We start from the raw sequence: 16035 nt of genomic DNA on the forward strand, positions 1-16035 counted from the left end.
GCTATGCATCTCATGATTTTGTAGGCCTCAATCAGGTCTCCACTTAATCTCCCTCTTTCTAATGAAAATAGTCCTAGTATACTCAACCTTTTTTCATAGCTAACGCCCTCCATATCAGGCAACATCCTGATGAACCTCCTCTGCACCCTCTGCAAAGCATCCACATCCTTTTAGTAATACGGTGACCAGAACTGTACGCAGTACTCCAAATGTGGCCGAACCAAAGACTTATGCAACTGCAACATGACCTGTCAACTCTTGTTCTCAATACCTTGTCCGATGTGGGAAAGCATGCCGTATGCCTTCTTGACCACCCTATTAACCTGCGTTGTCACCTTCAGGGAACAATGGACCTGAACACCCAGTTCTCTCTGTCCATCAATTTTCGCAAGGACTTTTCCATTTACTGTATAGTTCGCTCCTGAATTAGATCTTCCAAAATGCATCACCTCGCATTTGCCCAGATTGCCCTCCATCTGCCATTCATCTGCCCAACTCTCCAGTCTATCTATATTCTGCTGCATTCTCTGACAGTCCCCTTCACTATCTGCTGCTCCACCAATCTTTGTGTCATCTGCAAACTTGCTGATCAGACCACCTAAACCTTCCTCCAAATCATTTACGTATATCACAAAAAACAGTGGTCCTAGCACAGATCCCTGTGGAACATCACTGGTCACAGGTTTCCAATTTGAGAAACCCCCTTCCACTACAACTCTCTGTCTCCTGTTGCCTGGTCAGTTTTTTTACCCAACTAGCTAGGACACCCTGGGCCCCATTCAACTTCACTTTCTCCATCAGCCTGCCATGAGGAACCTTATCAAACACCATACTGAGGTCCATGTATATGACATCTACAGCCTTTCCCCCATCAATCAACTTTGTCATGTCCTCAAAGAATTCTATTAAGTTGGTAAGACATGACCTTCCCTGCCTATCATTGATAAGCCCATTTTCTTCCAAATGGGAATAGATCCTATCCCTCAGTATCTTCTCCAGCAGCTTCCCTACCACTGACATCAGGCTCACTGGTCAATAATTACCTGGATTGTCCCTACAACTATTCTTAAACAAGGTGACAACATTAACTATTCTCCAGTCCTCTGGGACCTCACACATGTTTAAGGGTGCTGCAAAGATATCTGTTAAGGCCCCAGCTATTTCTTCTCTCGCTTCCCTCAGTAACCTGGGATAGATCCCATCTGGACCCAGGGACGTGTCCACCTTAATGCCTTTTAGGATACCCAACTCTTCCTCCCTCCTTATGCTGAGTTGACCTAGAGTAATCAAATATCTATCTGTCATGTCCCTCTCCTTGGTGAATATCAATGCAAAGTACTCGTTAAGAATGTCACCCATTTTTTCTGACTCAATGCATAACTTTCCTTCTTTGTCCTTAAGTGGGCCAATCCTTTCTCTAGTTACCCTTTCCCCCTTTATCTATGAATAAAAGGCTTTGGGATTTTCCTTAACCAATGTTTGCTAAAGATATCTCATATACCCTTTTAGGCTCCTAATTCCTTGTTTCAGATTTGCCCTACATTCTTGATATTCTTCCAAAGCTTTGAATGCCTTCAGTCACCTAAGCCTTATATATGCTTCCTTTTCCCTCGTAGCTAGTCTCACAACTTCACCTGTCATCCATGGTTCGCTAATCTTGCCATTTCTATCCCTCATTTTCAGAGGGACTTGCCTCTACTGCACGTTAATCAATCTCTCTTTAAAAGCCTCCCACATTTCAAATGTGGATTTACCTTCAAACAGTTTCTCCCAATCTGCATTCCCCAGATCCTGCCAAATTTTGGTATAGTTGGTCTTCCCCCAGTTTAGAACTCTTCCTTTAGGACCACTGTCATCTTTGTCCATGAGTATTGTAAAACTTACGGAATTGTGGTCACTATTTCCAAAGTAGTCCCCTGCTGTAATTTCGACCACATGGCCGGGCTCATTCCCCAACACCAGGTCCAGTATGGCCCTTTCCCGAGTTGGACTACATACATACTGCTCTAGAAAACTCTCCTGGATGCTCCTTACGAATTCTGCTCCATCTTGACCCCAACACTAATTGAATCCCAGTCAATATTGGGAAAATTAAAATCCCCCATCACCACCACACTGTTGCTCCTACACTTTTCCATAATCTGTTTACATATTTGTACCTCTATCTCATGCTTGCTGTTGGGAGGCCTGTAGTACAGCCCCAATATTGTTACTGCACCCTTCCTATTTTTGAGCTCTGCCCATATTGCCTCACTGCTCAAGTCCTCCATAGTGCCCTCCTTCAGTACAGCTGTGATATCATTTTTGACCAGTAATGCTACTCCTCCACCCCTTTTACCTCCCTCTCTATCCCGCCTGAAGTATCGATATCCTGGAACATCTAGTTGCCAATCATACCCTTCCCTCAACCAAGTCTCAGTAATAGCAATAGCATCATACTCCCAGGTACCGATCCAAGCCCTACGTTCATCTGCCTTACCCACTACACTTCTCGCATTAAAATAAATGCACCTCAGACCACCTGTCCCTTTGTGTTCATCATCTGCTCCCTGCCTACTCTTCCCTTTAGTCATGCCAACTTCATTATCTAGTTCCCTACAGGCTTTAGTTACTACCTCCTTTTTGTCCAATATTTGGTTCCCATCCCCCTGCCATATCAATTTAAACCCTCCCCCACAGCATTAGCAAAAGCATCCCCAAGGACATTGGTTCCAGTCTGGCTCAGGTGCAGACCATCCAATTTGTAATAGTCCCACCTTCCCCAGAACAGGTCCCAATGTCCCAAACATCTGAACCCCTCCCTCCTGTACCATCTCTCAAGCCACGTATTTATCCTAGCTATTCTTTCATTTCTGCTCTGACTATCATGTCACATTAGTAGCAATCCTGAGATTACTACCTTTGAAGTCTTACTTTTTAACTTGGCTCCTGACTCCATAAATTCTGCTTGTAGGACCTCATCCCGTTTTCCACCTATATCATTGGTGCCTATATGCACCACGACAACTGGCTGTTCTCCCTCCCCCTTCGGAATGTTCTGTAGCTGATCTGAGACATCCCTCACCCGTGCACCTGGGAGGCAACATACCATTCGAAGGTCTCATTTTCAACCACAGAACCGCCTATCTACTCCCCGTACAATTGAATCCCCAGTGACTATCGCCCTCACACTCTTTTTTCCCGCCCTTCTCTACAGCAGAGCCAGGCAAGGTGCCATGAACCTGGTTACTGCTGCCTTCCCCTGGTGAGCCATCTGCCCCAACAGTATCCAAAACGGTATACCTGTTTTGGAGGAAGGTGACCACAGGGGACACCTGCACTGCCTTCCGGCTCTTTCTCTGCTTTTTGGTCACCCATTTTCTTTCTCCCTCAGCAATCCTAATCTGCGGTGTGACCAATTCGCTAAACGTGCTACTCACGACCCCCTCAGCGTCGCGGATGCTCCAAAGTGGTCCATCCGCAGCTCCAGAGCCGTCATGCGGTCTAACGAGAGCTGCAGCTGGACACACTTGCTACACGTGAAGGAGTCAGGGACATCAGCCGTGTCCCTGAGCTCACACATTGAGCAAGAGCAGCATAACACGGGTCTGAGATCTCCTGTCATTTTTAATCTTAAACTTAATTTAAATCAATGAAAAAGGAACGAAAAATGTTTTTTAGCAAACATGCAATAAAAAAAGACAAAAAAGAAATAGAAAAAGCCTTATCTCATATACATACCATCGAGTCCTTTTTTTCTGGTTAGACCAGGAGGGCGGGTGGGAGATACTGCACATGTAGTGTCTCGATTTCAGCCGCTGCCCAAATAAATGTACACCGCTCCCGCTCGAGGTAAGCTTTTTTAAAGTGGGAAAACTTACCTTCCCGGCTGCCTCCTGGTGCTCGCTCTCTCGGTTCTCAGTTCTCTCTATTAGAATTTAGTTGATACATTATTAAATTATTAATTTAATTCAAGCCCCAAAGCCTGATTTGTGCTGTTATTTTTGGTAATTTTTTAGTCTTTTTTTCTAGCATCTTCAGCAGACTCCGGAAAGGGTGCAGCATTTTATTTTTCAATTGGGAGGAGCATAGACCCAGTTTAAATTTGAATGCATTTTCAGCACTGCTCCTAGGTGCTAAGTTTCTATCCCTTCCCTGCCATTCACAGTTCAGCTTGTTATATTTAGATATTCTGTCTTTAGGAACCTGATGTTGAATAACTCTGCGCTGTCTCACAGGTCATTGTGCTCTTCATTCCTTGATTTAAGAAAAGTGATGATGTCAGGCATGAGACCTAAAAGTCATTGTAGGATCTTTGTTCAACTCAATCAGTTCCTATCAGCAAGGAGTTTTGGTTAACAATAGGCCATGTCAAGTTTGTCCAGTAAGAACATCAACAAAAGGTGCTGAAGTTTACAGTCTTCACGACACATTTCATTATATCCAAAAAGTCCAGAACGCTAATCTTTAATATTGCGATGGTACATACTGTGGTAAGTAATAAAAGAGGAATAATCACGACCATTTCTGAAAAATGCAACAAAGTCCATTCTGAGAAAGGGTCACCAGACCCAAAACGTTAACTCTGTTTTCTCCTCCACGGATGCTGCCAGACCTGCTGAGCCTTTCTAGCAGCTTTGCTTTTGCAACAAAGTCCAAATTTGTGTCAAACATGGCTGGTTCATCATCAGTTGTGAAAGAGATCAATTTCTTGATTGGAATTTTTTTCTCAAGAACACACTTTTTGAATTCATTCCACATACCCAAACAGTTAACCTCTCTTTAAGGGGCACAAGACTGAGAAGATCTTCTTTAGTTGTCCTATCCTTAAAATCTATGAACATAAGAACAATCAGCTGGAGTGAGCCAGTTGTGTTGATGGATTCAGCAAATTGCAACGAGAAGCGTTCACAGTCCTTCAGGTCCTGCTGTTGCCGCTGAAAGATGTCTTCAGACAATGGTTCCACTCACCTGGCTGCTGTGAAATCATCAGGTGACAAGTACTGATGCCATTATTATTTCTTCTTTGTTCTTAAAGTCCTTGAATTAAAAATAATTGCCCACAGTTATTGTTTCTTTGGCTACTCTGCCATCTGTAATGATTTCCTCTGTTATGCCAGAAGGTAGGAGGTACAAAGTGTTACCTCAGTGCTTCAGTGCTAGCCTTATCTTTTATGGTTGGTTTGGGAAAAAAAAAGTTCACCTTACAGAATTACCTTCAGTTCATCAACTTTCTTTGTCTGAAGCATATTGTTCAACAGACATTTATCCTTGAACCACTGTACAATAACCACTGTTATTGTGTGTCATTCCAAAATTTTCCTTTTTACTTAGTGCTTTCCTTTGGTGACCTAGAAAGCAAATTTTCATTTTTTCATCAGTTGTGAACAGAAAGTTATCTTCCCATTCCAGATGGAAAACATTTTTCATTTCTTTTTACATGGCCCATGTTAAACACCTCATTATAGCTTCACATTCTAGTTCACTATGCTACTCTGTCACGAGTCACACTGCAGGTCAATCTCTGCATCGGCGCTTCTGGATCATTTAGAATGTTGCTGTATACTTTCAAACATAAGGGCTGAAAGGTCACTTCTGTGGTTGTGATTTATTTTCAGGACGCTTAATTGGCATGCGTTACTCAGATAGATATAGAACATTACAGCACAGTACAGGCCCTTCGGCCCTTGATGTTTTGCCGACCTGTCATACCGATCTCAAGCCCATCTAACCTACACTATTCCATGTACGTCCATGTGCTTGTCCAATGACGACTTAAATGTACCTAAAGTTGGCGAATCTACTACCGTTGCAGGCAAAGCGTTCCATTCCCTTACTACTCTCTGAGTAAAGAAACTACCTCTGACATCTGTCCGATATCTTTCACCCCTCATTTTAAAGCTATGCCCCCTCGTGCTCGCCGTCACCATCCTAGGAAAAAGGCTCTCCCTATCCACCCTATCTAACCCTCTGATTATTTTATATGTTTCAATTAAGTCACCTCTCAACCTTCTTCTCTCTAATGAAAACAGCCTCAAGTCCCTCAGCCTTTCCTCGATATTGGATATGAGATACAGCAGTGTTACCCATAACTTTTCTTCACCCGACACAGACCTATTAGGTAAGCAGCTGACTGCAGGTAATCTATTCTGACAGTGAAGGGATGAAGGATCGATCAACCCAGCTTGCAAAGGACATGTCCTCGCTCTTGCCCTAACCTTGAGCAGATTGTAAAAGTTATTTGGCAGAATCACTCATTACCAGAACCTCCCGACAAGCACCACAATGTCGCTTGTCTAGTGGTGAGAATGGCACTGCCTGTCAAATCCTTCATCACTCTCTCTGCCACCACATACTGTCCTCAAAGTGGCTGGGGGAGGGAATAGCGTCTGTGACACACCTCCTTTGGGAATGTGCCTTTGCCAAGAAGGTCTGGAGAGGCGTGCAACAGTTCTTGTTGAGGTTGGTCCTGAACAGGCCCGTGGCAAAGGATTCTGTGCTCGACGAACTGCTCCCCAGGTTGCACACAGGGACAAGCATCAACTCTTCTGAAGGACCATAAACTCAGTGAAAGATGCTCTTTGGTCTGCCCAAAACTTGATGGTCTTTCAGTGCAGGAATTGGCCTGGACTGAGTGCTGCAGACTGGCCTGTTCCAAGGTCCAGGGCTATGTGCAGGGCTACGCACCACAGCTTGGGACAGCTACTGCCAAAGAGGAAGACTGTTGTTTAAGTTCTTTCTGACAAAATATAGCAGAGTCCTGTTCAGTTCTCAGACTCCCAATGCCTCAAAATATATGGAAATTCTTTTGCTGTATGAGGTAAAAATGCCTTAGCTTTTGCGACTAACTGGTAGCTCTGTGGGATGTAAAATTCCAATATGATCCCTGTGTTTCCTTTTGCTCTCTGCAAAAACTCCATGGAAAGGATTGAGAACATTTTGTACATAGTTATAGATAAAACCTTTTTATGAGTAAAATACATTTTTGAAATAAAAGCAGAAACCTGTTCATCAGTCTAACTCTAAACTTGATTCTCGATTTTACCCCAATACTAACCGTCAGTCAATTACAAAATCTGCACTCCCCACCTTACCCTTCCCCTGCCCCTCACACCTCATCCCGAAACTCTGTGTACCCCGACGCGGGAATGGGTGGAATATCAGTCGGTTAGTTAGTATGACATTGGAATTGATGTGAATACTGAAGGGTTCCAAGCCCTGGAAATGCGTTCAGTGAAAGCTGGGTCTGGGGAATTCCAGGTCAGATTCAATCTTTCTGAACCCGGATTGACTGTATCACTGAAACCAGATCAGTTGAGGTGGACACGCTGTTTGGCACTGTGCTGACACGCTTGGGCAGTGACTGTCGTGTGGTTACTGTAAAACGGTGCAGTCAACTAAAAGCTGGAAACGCCGCGGGTGACGAAGCTGAGCGAGCGGGAGGTTATTGTCAGGAGATGTAACACAGTGGAGAGCGGTGCTTACGTGAAAATCTTCGGCGCTGGAACTAAACTCTTTGTCACAGGTGAGAATTCGACGCAAAGAACGATGTCTATTGCAGTAACAGCGGAGATATGCCGAATAACCGGGTTGTTAGAGATGGTGTAAGGACCGGAGCTCCGGGTGAATGCCTGGAGAATTGGGCATCGGGACTAGACTGGCTTTCAGAGGAGCGGGACGCTATGTTCTGATTTCTTCAGATTTAGTTCCTTTGGGAGAGAGGCTGTGCAAATGAATTGGTTATTGTAAAGTGATATAACACAGTGCCATCTCTGGTGCACGGAGAGTAATATTCGGCTCTGGGACTCGGCTCACAGTATCTGGTAAGAGGTTTGAGCGCGGTGAAGTGTTCCATAGGTTCCGGAGAGAATTATTTACAAAAATAACGTCAGGCGTGGCGGTCAGTCTGTACAATGTTTGCTGAGAGTTTGACTGTCCACGGTGCCGGTTCCTCATGTTTCCAAACTTAGTGGAACAGACTGGCATCAAATCCCTTGTTCCCAGTCGGTGTTTGCCGAATTAAGTCAGTGTCAGGGTACAGACGATGCTGGGGTTTGTGTGCAGATGTATGTCACAGTGGGGGTAAAGGTCTTCGGAGCTGGGACTAAACTGCTTGTTACAGGTGAGTGGATAGTGTTAGTCAATCCAGCAGGGTTACAGTCATAGCGCAGCGGGGCTCGCTCCGGGTTCATACCAGGAAAGCCTCGGGAACTTGGGTCGAAGGCCGCTTGACGTGTTCTCGACTCTAGCTTTTTAACGGAGCCGGAGGCGCTGAGTGCACGATCCCGGGCACCTCACGATGCCAATATTAAAACTGATCATCCCGTAACACGGAGACTGTACAATACGGTATCGTGACCAAGATGGCTATCTCCAGCAAGATCCCAGCCTTTCTGGGGTAACGATAGGTTGGTATCCAAGTGCCACGATAACCTGGATCCACCACTTAAATTGTGTTTGCAGAATTTCCCCATTACTAGTAACTCTGAAAACTCTATGAAGTTTAATGAGGGAAACATCTGAAACTCAGTTGGATAAAGCAGTGGTAGTGAGTAGAAATAGTAACAATTCATTGAGTCAATAATACTATTACAAATGGTGATAGCAGAGGCACGGTAAGTGTACTGAGACAGTAATCCTTAAAAGCTCACCGCTGAAGATTTTGTAAAGTCCTCTGTCACTGTGGCCGGTGCACGTTTGCAGTTCGGCACTGGGACCAGGCTCGTTGTAACGGGTGAGTCTTATTTTGTTGCTCATCCCGGATCGTGTCCCCCTGCAGCCGTGTGCCCTGCAATTTATACAAAGTGATAAAGAAAATCTACCGCTTTTGGCGCTGGGACTGAACCGGAGACCACCCGCGAGTCTTCAAATCCAGCATTTAACAATACACGGGAACAGTTCACAGGCTGCTTCAGGGAGACACGAAAAACAGCGTTTAGCATCGCTTTAGGGGCGATCAGATGCTTCAATTTGTTGGGAATGGAACGTGTAGAAACCGGGAAGTTACAGTGGGACCCGAAAATGAACGAGGAGCTTAGTTTCCAGTTGAAATCGTTCACTGCTCTCACACTATAGCCGCAGCTCTGGGCAATATCCAACATAAAAGAATAAGCTGTGAATTTATAATATACAAAGCCAGCTGAGTTTCTCCCGCATTCTCCGGGTTTGTTTGAAATTCCAGCTTTCACAATAGTTTGTCTTTATACGTAATGGGTTTACATAAAATTTCGACTTTCAGCGTAAAAGTACTTTAGTTATTTTGGAACAGTGTTAAGAACACGATTAATGTCCCAAACTGTTTTCAATGTTCACAAATCTACACTCTAGGAGCGAGTGGCTGTGTGTAACATCTTAGCAGTTGATGATGTAGGAATAAAGCATGGGTAACTGGGTAGGTCTAGATGCTGGGGTACTTAGGGAAGGGTAGGCGATCAGTTCTGTGCTGGACTGTCCGCGTCGGTGAGGGGGACAGAGAGACAACACGTGGGATCGGAGCCCCAAAGGACCGGGAATACGGTCCGTTCATTGCCTTTCAGTCAGAACGAGAACAGACCGGCATTTAGTTCATGTTCACCTTCAACATTGCCGCCGGTCAATGTACTTTTGAAAGTTCATCATCATTCATTGATCATGTCAACTCAATTACTCTGGTCCTAGAGGAATCCCTAAAAAAAAGGAGGGACTTCCTTTCATTAGTTTAGAATCAAGAAAGTGGCCAGGCGAACAAAAGTGCTAAAAGATGTGGAAGGCAGCGTAAAATTTTACCAAGATACATTAGAGAAGGAAGATATTAGGTTTATCGTGAATGTACCACGTCTTTCCAATTGGCGCTTCTCCTCTACTCCCCCGCCGTAGCTTTAGGTATTTCTACTTCTCAAAATTTGAATTAGTTTCCGCATCGTTTACAGACGGTGCATTCCGGGTCACAATTCGTTGCACAACTTTGAACAAAAGCTAACCAGGTCGGGAGTTTAGAAACAACGAGAAGTGATCTCATTGAAAAATTTAAGGGGCTCGACAAGATAAATATGAGAGAATGTTTCCCCTCATGGGAGGTTTTTTGGACCAGAGGTCTCAGAATGAAAGGGACGCAATTTAAGACTCAGATGAGGAAGAATTTCTTCTGTCAGAGAGTTATGACGTTTTCTGTCTCTTAGCCACATGTAAGATTCTTGATCAGTAGGGGAATTAAGGATTCCAGGGGAAGGGCAGGAAAGCGGGCGTGAGGATATCGGAACAGCCATGATCCCACTGAATGCTGTGCAGACTCGAGGGGCCGAACGGCCTACTCCTGCTCTTAAATCTTTCGATCTTATGGTTTGTACACTTACAGATGCACCCATGGTTGCCTGACACTGGAAGCTATTTCCCCATATTTACTCGACCTGCAGACAAGTTGTGCGTTGTAAATTTGTTTGTCCTTAACGTTCTTCCTTTTTGTTAAAATCAGACCAAAGTGTTCGTGAACCAAAAATTCAAATTTTCCCTCCGAACCAATCTGAACTGGACAAGAATAACAGGGCGGCCGTCGTCTGTCTCCTGACTGACTTCTTCCCCGAAGTCATTCGAGTTCAATGGACTATCGGGAATAACAAGGCATCCGATGATGCTGTGTTAACAGACGCAGTGGAGAAACAGAAAAACGGCGCTTACTCAGTGATCAGTCGCCTGACAATCACTAAGTTTGATTGGACTGGAAAAGACATTCACTGCAAGGCGGAGCATGAAACAAATCCAAAAGAAGTCACGATTAACCAGCACTCCCGAACAGGTACTGTTCCCATTGACTCCATTGTCTTCTCTTCTACTTCTTAGCACAGGCGGGTTCAGGGAACATTTTGCATCAATCTCCATCTCACTAAAATGTCCTTTTTGACACTTTCACTTTAAGTTACTGCATTTCGTTTTAGAAACAGCGTTCAGTATTCGCCTGACATAATAGATATATACATATATAGATTTTTATATATCTGTATATAACCGTATAGATAAATTACAGAATAAACCCCAAAAGGACTGCGGATGCTGTAAATCAGGAACAAAAGCGAACTTTCTGGAGAAGCTCAGCAGGTCTTGCATCATCTGTGGAGGTGAAGACAGACTTAACGTTCCGGGTCCAGTGACCTTTCCTTCTGAGGAAAGATCACTGGACCCGGAACGTTAAGTCTGTCTTCACCTCCACAGATGATGCAAGACCTGCTGAGCTTCTCCAGAAAGTTCGTTTTTGTTGTTTTTCTAGACAAATTATAAACAAGGTTCGATCAGATTAAAGATCACCCTGCCCTTTAGACGCGCTTTCTCAGACGCTTATTAACTCGCCCGCAGTTTAAAGTTCCCAATATAATTAAACCGTAGCGATTCTAAACCGAGTCTAACGATTTTCTATTCAGTTTCTGTTAGGGAACCAAGAGCAGGTTCTGCCCTTGAAACCGGTTAGTACAAATATTGTACTAGGACAATTTCTGACACGGAATGCAATATCTTAACAGCATTTATATTGCAAATGTAACTTTTATTTCAATACGTTATTCCATCCGTGCTAATGCCCCACTTGTGAAATACGCCGGATTCATAAGAATCAGTTCTGAAATCTGTAAATTTGATAAATTGCCACTAGAATGGAGGGGAAAAATAAACTTTTGATACCTCGCGGGTTCTCCCGAACAACGGCGGAACTTCGTTGGAAGATCCGCTGCAACTCCGGGCATAACGGCGCAAAGGCTACAATGTTTAAAGCAACCCCGAAGGACGAGTAAAGGTCCGTGCATCAAACTCATAAAAGTTTGATGGTGTGAAACCCGAGCAACATGATCATTATTCAATTCACAGTTGCCCATTTCAGATTATAGTGAAATATTGATCCTCCGGTAAGGACGGAGAAATGAAACGTTTAATGAAAGATAAACGCGAAAGCGTTATTCCCAATGTCTCAACTGCGGAAAATTATCATGTTAACGTTTCGAATTCCTTATGGAGTCGACCCCCTCGGTCTAGGAGATTCCGAGCTTCCACAAGCACGCGTTGCTTACTCAAGGCCATCACCGGCAGTTTCCAAATGGGCAGACTGCCTGATTCAAGTTTCCATCCCCTCTCACCATTTAACGGATCGCTCAGTATTCGGACTGTTTCTAATCTATGTTCTGTCTTTCTTTCCCTCGCTGTAGCTAATGAAAAACCTAATGATATTCCAGTCCCGACGTGTCAGCCCAGTGTTCAGAACACATCAACAATCGTGATTGAAGGTAATTCTTGCCGCGTGTGATCCGGTTTGCCAGTCTAGGAGAGGTTCCTACTGTTGAGACAATTAACTCAGAGCACAGGCCGTGAAGCTGGACTCAGCGTAGCTGGTGTTCTCTGGGTCTACACCCACACAATGGGCAGGAACTCTTAACATTGTCAGAAAACCATGGTTCTTCAGGGAAGGCAGTCTGCTGCCCATGCCGGGGTCTCACACACAACAAATCCAGACCGTTCTCACTGAAGGATTGATCAGCCAGAGAAAGGTTTAGAAAAACAAATAAACTGAGCGAAGTAACACATTGGGAAAGCTGGTCTCAAAACGATCAGAATGGTACCTAGGAAAGTAAACTGGGGAAAGGAACACTTCTGACTAAGGAAGAACTAGAACAGCAACGGAAACTTTCAAAGGACTGATGAATAGAGCCCAAGAGAAATAGATCCCACTGAAAAGCAAAAGCCGAACTAGACAGTAATAACAGACCATGAAGATATAGAGAGAAATCAAACTAATGAGAAATGTGTACAACAAAAGAAAGGATAACAAATTTTAAAAAGTTAGGAAACGTCTTCACAAAAAAGGAAGACAAAGAGAGATTATATGAAATTAACTGACAGAGGAATACATTCTATACAGATATAAATAGCAAAGGGAAATAATTGGATAACTGCAGGACCACTAAGGGATACAGAGATGTTTCAATAACGACACCAAAGCGGCAGAAATGTTAAATAGCTCATTCGCCCAGAGAAAGTAACGTGGCTCACACATGCCATTAAAATAAGAGATTAAAAAACATGTACAGGCATTTAAAAATAAGAAAGGAGCGATCGAACGTAGAGAACATGCACAGATGTGTCCTTTCTAATCCTCCCTACGCTCTACCTCTCCCTTCTCCTTTAGCTTTTGGGTTAAACCATTTTTGTCCAAGATTTTGGCCATTACCTAAAAAGATCCTTACGGGGTTCGGGGTCATATTTCGATTGATTAGCTTTGACAAGATGAAGCATCTTGAGATTTTTTTAAAAATCGCGATACAAATTCAAATGGTTTCGGATCCGGACGGATGCATCCACGCCTTTTATGAAAAGTTAGTGAAAAGCTGGGAGAGGCTTTTTACTTAATTTTAGAAAATCGCAAAATTAATGTGAAAGAGGAGAGGTCGACAATCAATGCCTTTTCGAAAATATGAAAAAAAGAGAGTAAACAGGTTTTTGGGAAATATAAGATCGATGGCAAAAATATGAAAAATAATAGAAATACATTAAATCTGGAAATAGAAAGCCTGTAGTCAGTTGCGTGTTCAGCTCATTTCCATTTAACTCCAGGCTTGGCTACTGGTTCTGTTGGTTACAACCTTTCAACTAGACACCCAAACATCTTCTCCAAAAGATATCATTCAAAAAACCTAGAGAATGGAAACGATTAGCCGGTACAGATTTCAAAAAGAGGTTGTGGCCGACCTTACTAAATTACTTCAAGAAGCAGCAGGACGAGTTGGAAAGTGTAATACGATAGAAAATTACATTTAGATTTTCAAAAAGGCCTCAATAAGGCACTGGCTAATTGACTCATGAATGGTGAAAGTGCGGGATCTGTGGACAATGCAGAGCCAGGTCTCTTCAAAAAAGGAAGCCTGGAACGTGGTTAATCAGACGGGAAAACTGCTGAGATGTTGGGCAAGTGTTTATGCTGGGGACATTTTGTTCAGCATTTACACAATGATTTGAACTCACGAATTGGGCGAATAATTTCAACATTTCTAAATGGCAAATTGAGGGTCCGGGAGTTTAGTTAAAAGACAGGAACCCAGTAATAAATTACAGGAAGACGTCTTTAAATTCCTAAAATGAACATGTTTTTAAGAATTAATTTTTCTTCTCGATAGGCGAGTGGATAGTACAGTTTGATGGGAAGCATATTGAGGCAACATTACCTTTGGACAGTACATTTGTAAATTATCTAGAGGAACAGATTGAGCTGGGATACACAAATCATTAAATGTAATTATGGAGATTAGAAAGGTTATATAAAGAAAAGGAGTTCTCTTCCAGTAGGATATGATTCAATAGGAGATAAGTTTTATGTAAATACGTGGAGAAGCTTGATTTGACCCCATTTGCACTCACTCTGAGTGGCGATGTTCTCTGCATTATAATTTACCAAGAGGCAGTGGAGAAGATGTAAACATGATTTACTAGGCTACCAGAACTGAGAAATTGCATCGAACCAAGAAAAATAAACAGGCTGATCAACTTTCCTGTGAAAGAGAGAGCTAAGGGACAAGCAAATATGTCTTTAAAATTATAAAATTATTTTATGGGTAGCTGAAAAGCTTCCACTTGCTGAAAGAAACAAAACTAGAAAACGTAATATGAGGTTGTCACTAATAATTCTTGGAGGGATCTCAAAATTAAATTATCGAGAGGGTGGTTAGAAGGCAAAGTGAGTAAATGGATCAGCATTATTTCTAGGACTGGCATCGATACAGATAAGGGGAATCCAGACAAGCACGTGAACGAGAGAAGAGGGATATATTGAGTTGAGTCAAAGATAGGGTTTGGGAGCATAAACGAGAGGATGGAGCTGTTGGCCCGAATGGCCTTCATCTGAGACTTAGTGAACCCCAGCACCACTTTGTCGGAACTCAGGATTTTTTTATTCTATTGCATGTTCTTGAGGTGCGATTTGTCTTCCTCCAAATATTGAACAGCTTTTAGTCTTTTCGGGTGAGAATTTCTTGCTGTACAACCTGATGTTTTATCCCTATTTAAGTGAGATTGGTCTCTGGTTTAGAGAAATCTACCAAAACTGGAATTTATTAATTCCAGATAAACAGGAAGCAGCTTTCTTTCCATGATTTTATGTGCGAAATGATTAAGACTGGTACTATAATCTGACAGTCCATTTTAAGTATGGGTTTATGACAATACTCTATCCAATTACGAACAGCAAAAGCTTACTAAATCACTACAAGTACTTTGTGAAATCTGCCGGATCAGTTTTTCACCGGCTGTAGTTTACAGGCGTAGGTCGTTGCCCATTTTTTTTTCAAATGATTCACTTCGCATTCAGCATGACCTCCGTTATTACAAAGCCGCATTGCATAAATGCCGTGTTTTGTGTTTCTTCATTTCTCAGGTCAGCCTCTGAGTTCACTGAAGTTAGCGACTTTTACATACACACTGTTGTTGGTGAAGAGCGTGGTCTATTGTGGGATTATCTCCATCCTGTACAGGCTGGAGCACCGTGACGTGAAGAAGCCACTTTAAACTGGTGTCAACAGCCTCCTATTTTAAAATTCTGATAATTTGGCTTTGGCTTTTGCTTGGATTTCCTGTTCATACCCAGAGATTGTAGTTTGCACTATCCGTTTGTGAACAGCTTACAGCTGTCATGTAAATATATCCGGGTAGAGTTTTATTTTCAAGCTTGTGTATGTAGATAGTGATCAGAGCTTTCGGATGATTCACTTGTTGTTAATCAAGTTAATGCGATGTTTTTGCAGAAGTACTGTTTGATGTTTCCAATGTTGCTCTTTGCGAATTTTTCGCTACAGCTAAATTGCTGTCTTCGTTACACGTTCGTCTTGTAATTTTACTTCACAATTTTGCAACTTTGACAATAAAATATTTTTCAAACTCATTTGGTTCTTTTTCCCTGTTTTACTGTCAGGGAGGCAGGGATCACCGATTTAGTAGTCTATGTTCTAACGAGCATCACTTGAAAATACAGCAGAAATTCCAAATGACTGCTCAAAATATCCCAGCTGACTCCTGCAAAGACTTCATCTATACCGTTAATGTTTGATGTGAAGG

At 42.9% G+C, this 16035-nt stretch overlaps 1 protein-coding gene across 1 annotated transcript in view; it reads left to right on the plus strand.

Moving 5' to 3' along the window:
• LOC125451416 (immunoglobulin lambda-1 light chain-like) overlaps positions 1–15834 on the plus strand; it is a 39520-nt gene extending 23686 nt beyond the window's left edge. The window contains exons 3-6 of the mRNA XM_059645768.1: positions 8664–8713; positions 10430–10750; positions 12144–12221; positions 15359–15834. Coding sequence (XP_059501751.1) covers positions 8664–8713; positions 10430–10750; positions 12144–12221; positions 15359–15489 — 580 coding nt within the window. The 3' untranslated portion in view covers positions 15490–15834. The remainder of the gene's footprint in view (positions 1–8663; positions 8714–10429; positions 10751–12143; positions 12222–15358) is intronic.
• The last annotated feature ends 201 nt before the right edge of the window (positions 15835–16035 follow it).

Source organism: Stegostoma tigrinum, chromosome 5, assembly GCF_030684315.1.
Source record: "Stegostoma tigrinum isolate sSteTig4 chromosome 5, sSteTig4.hap1, whole genome shotgun sequence".
Taxonomy (NCBI): domain Eukaryota; kingdom Metazoa; phylum Chordata; class Chondrichthyes; order Orectolobiformes; family Stegostomatidae; genus Stegostoma; species Stegostoma tigrinum.